This window comes from Hipposideros armiger, unplaced genomic scaffold (assembly GCF_001890085.2).
Source record: "Hipposideros armiger isolate ML-2016 unplaced genomic scaffold, ASM189008v1 scaffold_25, whole genome shotgun sequence".
Taxonomy (NCBI): domain Eukaryota; kingdom Metazoa; phylum Chordata; class Mammalia; order Chiroptera; family Hipposideridae; genus Hipposideros; species Hipposideros armiger.
In genome coordinates, this window is record NW_017731375.1 from 5,751,229 (window position 1) to 5,758,293 (window position 7,065).

Sequence of the window (7,065 nt, forward strand, 5' to 3'; positions counted from 1 at the left end):
CCAGGAATGTCAGCTGTTTCTATCATCATCACCCCCATGTTACTGAGGACAATCAGGCACAGAAAAGTTAAGGGGCATGCCCAAGGCCACACAGCACAGGTGGCTGGGCCCCAAGTCTTCTGACTTTTTCCATTACACCACACTGGCCTAGCTGTTCCTCCACGAAAGCTCGGCCCTTCCCACACTCTCTGAGCCAAGTTACTTCTGAAAAAACCAAGGCTACTCGCCAGACAGGAGGGAGGGGAGGGTAGAATCATGAAATCATCGAACTGTAGGGTATTGCAGCCCCACATGGGCTGGCCTCCTTGCCTTGTCCTTGGGAACAGCTGACTCTCGGTCCTGCCGTCTTCCAGTTTCCCCCTCTGGGGTGCGGGGGTGGCAGGCAGGCCATTTCCAGGACAGCAGGACCCTCTGGAATTCCATGACTTTCCCATTCCAGCCGCCCATCTGGGATTCTTTAAAAGCCGGCTGAAGCCTGTCTTTAGACAACTGTTTCAGGAGGGCAGTGTGAGGCAGCTATTTACGTTACAGCAAACCCCCAATTATTACCAATTATTCAGAGTGGGGAAAAACACCTCACTTTTAAGTTCTGGTAAAAATTAGAAAGTTGAGTCAGAACAGGAGAGGGAGGGAGTGCAGGCTTTGGGCCAGAGAGCCCATGATCCTACCCTGGCAAGCCTTCCCAAACGATGTCACCTCGGGCAAGTGCCATCTCAGCAGAGGGGCAACAGATGACAGCTAACACGCTTTTACTGAGCAAGGCAGAACCCTGCCACAATAGACACACGAGGGAAGTGCTTTCATTCTTAATATGCAGATGGGGAAACTGAGGCTCAGAAACATACAGAGGTGACACCAAGCTGAGACCTGAACCAGGTCTGTCTAGCCCCAAAAGTCAAGGTCTGAAGCCCTGGGCTATCGTGGAATAGGGAACTTGATGACACAGTCAAGTTCATCACACACTGCCATTTCCCTGAGTGCTCCCAGGGCGTCCTCCCCACCCCCATTCTCATTGAAACTACTCCTCCAGCTGAGGCTGTACAAACAACCCCCACCTCTGGCCACAGCTGACAGGCATGGGGCTGGCTCTGACCCAGGACTTGGACGATCAGATTCTTTCCCCTGGAGACCGGAACTGGCATCTGGAAACTGCAGTGCATTGACAACAGAGAAGGAGACTTCCACACTTGGGCCAACTCTCTCAACTGGTGTAGAGGCTGCTGGGAAAAGGAAGCAGGCTCGGGAGATCCTGCAGCCACAGCGACACCCAGCCAGGGAGCTGCTGGGCCTCGGAGGGTCATTCTGTCGCCGGTTCTGAGCACGTGAGGTCAGCTGCATTTCCTACTTTGGGTTCCATGGGGATACCTGCCTCCTGCCATCAATCTGTCCCTACACCTCTCTTCCCCCTGAGCTAGCCGAGTGGGCATTTGCTCTGTGGGTGTCCACAATCCCCAGGAGAGCAATCATACCTGTCAGTGTCCTCTGCCCCCTGCGTCCTTTCTTGGAGGTGTCATGCAAGCAAGAGGCGCCTGGAAGCAAAATACAGGTAGCCCTCCCTTCGCACACCCTCAGTGCATGAAAAGCCAGTCTAGCAACTAGTAAAATGTTTACCCAATGTTCACTCTTGGAACTGACGACCTGCTGTAATGGATCTGGGTAAGCGGGAGTGGACCTCGGTCACTCTAACCAGGACTGCCTCCTGCTCATGGCGTTTGAAGGCATTGGGCTCACCGCCGTCATCTGCCCTTCCTTTCCCCAGGGTTCAGCCCTTCCCTGCCCCGTGTTTGCTCCTGCCACGTCCATTTTAGACAGGATCTTAGCATCTTTAACATGCAGCCTCTTTGTATATTTACATTCAGTACCTGTTTGCTGCAGACCAGAAGAAAAACATAATTTGTATATGATCATATGATTTTGTTACATAGTGAATACAAAAGTTTATTACATTTTAAATACTGAGGTAACTGGTGTTTCAACTGCTTTACATTACACAATGACTCTTGGCAGTCTGTTATGAAGGCATTAGAGATTGTTTCAGAGATATCTGGGCAAAAGGCTAGGAACACATTGTTACTGCCCCTCCCCCTTTAAAATAATGGAACACAGGCTCTGAAAATTCTCTGTTGGACATTTTCAGGCACAGATTAGGTCCGTACCACCAAGGATGCCTGTGTTTAACATCAGCCAAGCTTCAGAGAGAACAAGTGAGGCAGAGAGGCAGCCTGGTGTGGGGAGGACAAGGGCTGTCTTCTGCCGGCCCAGCAATGCCTGCTTTACATCCGATCACAGCTGTTCTCTCCAGGTCTCAGTCCCCACCCGGACTCCGGGGGCAGAGTAGGGACCCAGAGAAGCCCACATTTCTCAACCATCCTGACAGGCTTAGGGATGAGCCCGTGAAACACACCACCATGTTTGCTGGGACTCCTGGGAAGTGACCTTTCACTCTTTCCTGCTGCGTGTGAGCCCTGAGCTTTTGTAATCATGTGGGATCTGAGGATACAGCCAACACCATGGAGGGAGGAATGCAGAATGAGAGGAAGGAGCTGGGTGGAAGGACACAGTGGGAAACCCTGGATCGAGCTGGGCCTGAAGCCCACCACATTTCTTCTCCTAGGACATTCAGCTGCACCAGCCACAGCACCCCCGTTTACTTAAGCCAGTTTGAGCTGGGTTTCTGTCACTTGAAACTGAGGCATCCTAACTGGCACACAGAGGAATGGAAGACAGTTGGTTCAGGATGAGGCCTTGTGTTGGCCTAGGAGGTGACGGGTCCCTCACCACTGTCTCGTGGGTTCAGGAAGGAGAACTTGTGGGTTCAGGAAGCCAGGCAAGTTCCCATTTACTCCCGAGGCCCATGTTTGCTAAAGAACTTTATTACGTCATATTGGGCACTGTGACTTTTCATACAGACACACTTGCTTAGAGTTGCTGGCTTTTGATGACATCGAGATAAAGCTACTGCCCCACGGATTGGCGTTCTTTTACCCCAGTGGGGATGGGCCTACACTGAGCTGTCCACATTTGCCTGGCACCCTATGAGACTGGTGACGCTCATGGTGGTGGTTCATTCATTCATTCATTCATTCATTCACCAAACCAGACGAGACACATTTGTATCCTTGAATAAAACATGAAGGAGAGAGAGGATGATGAAGATGTGGTTCCTGTCCTCAGAGTCCCAGTCTAGAGGGGAAGGCAGACAAGCAGACAACTTTAATAGAGTCAGGACAGAGGGAGACACAGAGCTTTGGGGTGCAGAACAGGGAGCCCTCGCTGGCCAGAGAAGAGTCAGACCAGGCTTCCTAGAGGATGAGAGTCCTGACGGGCAGCAGGGGTTGCCCGAGCCAACGAGTGGGTTAGGAGGGCACACGTGTCCCAGGAGAGGAAGGGCAAACGCGAGGCCCAGGGGAGAGGGTGAGCGTGGTGCCCCTCAGAGCTCAGCAGGCATTTTAGGAGCCGAGCGGGAGATCAAGGTGAGGCTGGAGATGTGGGCCTGTCTTCAGAGCCGAATGGCTCCAAAGATTCTGAAAACACTCCACAAACCGAGCTTAGCAGCAAACACGATGACTGTTCACAAGTTCAAGTTCTGCACTCCAAAGCCACAGATTTCCAGATCACCCTCTATTCTGGAGCAGTCCACAAAGCAGCCTTTCTTTTATTTGGAAACTACTGACTGCCAAAGCAGAAAGCAGTAAAGCTCACTCCTAATGTCACAGGAGTGGTGGACCTCTCTCTTCTTTCCACATGGAACACTCCACAGGTGTGCCTGTCACCCCCGCACACGAGCCATGCTAGTCTTCTCTATATTGTTCTAATTTTAGCGCATGTGATGCTGAAGTGAGGGCATGGATGTCATTTTTAATTCTAGGAAATAAAAAGAACACGGTACGTCCACTGTACGTCCAAAGGGTCGGGGCTCTGAAGCCAAAATGGAAAGTAAGTCTAATGAAAGACTTTCTCACCCCACGGCTCACTGGAGGCCCCAAGTCCTTACCTGGAGGTCAAAGAATTTGCTGTAGCGCCGATAGATGGCCTCGGTAGAGCCACTGGACCACGTGACCCGGATGATGTAGACCTGCAGAGGGGAACAGAGGACACAGGTGTTAATACCAAGGTGCGGGGTGGGGGCTCTATCTCCAGGACTTGGGAGCAAAGCACAAGGCTCAGGGTCATAAAGACCTGGGTTTGAATCCCAGCTTTGCCGCCGACCGGCTGCATGACTTGGGACAGGTTACTCGCTCTCTCTGAGCCTCAGCTTCCTCCTCAATAAAATGGGTATAATAACCCCCACCTCTGAGAGTTGTGCTGAGGACTAAGTGAAATCAAGTATGGGAAAGCGTTAGTACCCGGCTCAGCTCAGGAGGTGCCGTGATTTTCAGCAGCACAAGGATTTCCTGATCCTCACTCAATTTGGAGCCACGGGGCTGTGGCTCTTTCACCAGAGTCACGCTTAAAACTTTGACTTTTGTCCGAAGCCACAGGGGCCTGCAGCTCTTAGCCTCCTTCTATTTCTCATAAGCTAAGCCATCCCACCACCTCCTCCAACGAACGCCCGGGCCATTTTCTCCCTCTGATGCCAATGTCTCCCTCTGCGAGCTGAGCTAACAGCATCTGCTTAGTGTGATACTGTGAGGATCTGAGGAGACTTTACAAACCACAGGGCCATGTTTCCAACCTTTATCCCAAGACATGGCACACACAGAAAGTAAACAATACGCTGATGACAACAATTTCGGCAAACTGAGGTGGCAGCAAGTGGTCAAGAGGCACCTGGTGGGGACTGGTGGCCCTGGACACCACCTGGACACTCAAAGGCTAAGCGATCAGCACAGTATAACCCATTCCTGGCTCGCACAAGTTATCTGTTGTTACAGGGTAGTTTTGACAATTAAAAAATATACATGTGAAAGCTCTTCAGAAACAGAGAAACGCTATGTCAACACGAGGACTCAGTGCGGTTAGAAGCCACGGGGGCAAGAGGCAGGGTCTCTGCCCTCTGTGAGTCGAGGGTTGGCTGGAGAGGCAACACATACCTGAATTGAAGATGGATAACACGTGGGCAGTGGACATCCGTTATTTTTTGGCCAGTATTGATTAACCTTTTTTCCAACCATAGCACCTTGACTTTTCTTCTGGGAACCTCCTTCCTTGCCTCAGCATAGTCCCTTAGATACCGATGTGCGTACTATTCACTATCCATGGTGATTGGTTGAAGAGTGAGCACATGACCCACATTGGGCCAATCAGAGCCAGTGAGAGTCAGCCCTGGGACTTTTGCTCTGACTCTCATGAGAGAGGCCCGGAAAATATCACATTAAAGGTCCCCATCACTGGGGGATGTTTAAGCAAAGTTTGAATCACCATCTGTCAAGGACAATGCCAATGCGGATTAAAAATCAGGAAAAAAAACAAAACAGGAAAGTTCGTCAAAGACTATATTTTTTCTTGAAACCAACAAAAAGCATACACTCATAAATGGAAAAAAAAACTGCTTACACAATTCATTCTTGAGTTCTTGTTTACAGTTTTTCAAGTTCTGTACGTACAGTACAAGGACTTTGCAGCAGGCCTAATTGGCTTATTGGAATCAATCCCTGAACACAAGCTGATGCCTGCCTTTTTAGGCACAGATCTAACTTTTTAATGAGAATTGTCCCAGCACAAAGCTTTGGCCTTGCCCAGGGTTTGGGGGCTGGTGAAAGAGCATGTACACTGGGTTCCAATGCCAGCCCTGCTGCTGGGCGAGACTCACAAGGTACCAACCTCTCTGCCTGCAGTGTCCTCACTGAAACAGGGACAAAACTCTCCCCTGAGGATTTGCCACAATGACTAACGTACATGGGACCCTGGCCAATGCCTGGCACACATGAGGTGTGCAGAGTGCAGCTGTCCGATATGCCTGCTCAACTGGACCCTCTTTCTCTCCGTCTTTGTGAGAGGGGGTGGGCACATGTCCCAGGCCTGGCCAACCAGAGTGCTGCCTGTCCCTGGCCACACGATGGGAAGTTCCCCTGGGTCCAGCATCCTGGACATTTCACTGATACAAACCAAAACCTTCCCTTTCTTGTTTAAGCAAGTTTGAGTTCGTTTCCGTTACTTGTAACCAAAGCAATCCTAACACATCAACCTTGGCTTTTAGGTTTTATCTCAAATCAAGTTAATACTCAGTGGCCTGGCATTAAGAAATTAAAAGTTGGCTTTTCATGGCAGCATATTCACAACAGCCAAAAGGTGGAAACAATCCAAGTGTCCACTGATGGATGAATGGGTAATCAAAACGTGGCACAGACCACAAGGGACTGTTATTCAGCCTTAAAAAGGAAGGACATTCTGACACATGATACAACACGGATGAACCTAGAAGACATTATGCTGAGTGAAATAAACCAGTCACAAAAACACAAATACTGTATGATTCCATTCATGAAGTATTTAGTCAGTTCATAGAGACAGAAAGCAGAATGGTGGGTGCCAAGGGCTGGGGGGGGAATGGGGGATGGGGACGGGGAGTTAGTGTTTAATGGGTGTGGAGTTTCAGTTTGTGAAGATGAAAAGAGCTCTGGGGGGTATGGTGGTGATGGCTGCACAACAAAGTGACTGTGCGTAATGCCCCTGAACTGTGCACTGAGAAACGGCTGAAATGGTAAAATTTCTGTTATGTATATTTTATCACAATTTTAAAACATGAATAATTTTTTAAAAAGCAGATTTCCTGCAGTGATTTACATAGTCCACATCATGTTCTCTAGAAATGACACCTAACCTTCGTGGCATAGCCCTCAAAACACATGCTGCATTTCTGAGAAAGAACCTATATCCAGAATACATTTAAAAATTTCTCAAAACTCAACACTACGGAAACAACCAACCCAGTTACTAGATGGACAAAAGATCTGAACAGACACTTCATCAAAGAGGATATATGAATAGTGAATAAGCATGAAAAGATGTTCAGCATCTTTAGCCATTAGAGAAAAGCTAATTGTAGCCACGTTGAGACATCACCATGCATCTACTTAGAATGACTAAAATGAAAAAATACTGACAAAAACAGGTGCTGACAGA

General features: G+C 49.2%; 1 protein-coding gene across 1 annotated transcript in view; it reads right to left on the minus strand.

Moving 5' to 3' along the window:
- SH3PXD2B (SH3 and PX domains 2B) overlaps nucleotides 1-6,790 on the minus strand; it is a 72,856-nt gene extending 66,066 nt beyond the window's left edge. Inside the window, exons 1-2 of the mRNA XM_019635938.1 lie at nucleotides 6,764-6,790; nucleotides 3,995-4,075 (exon numbers count right to left, since the gene is read on the minus strand). Of these exons, the coding sequence (XP_019491483.1) occupies nucleotides 3,995-4,075; nucleotides 6,764-6,790 (108 nt within the window). The remainder of the gene's footprint in view (nucleotides 1-3,994; nucleotides 4,076-6,763) is intronic.
- Nucleotides 6,791-7,065: the final 275 nt, after the last annotated feature.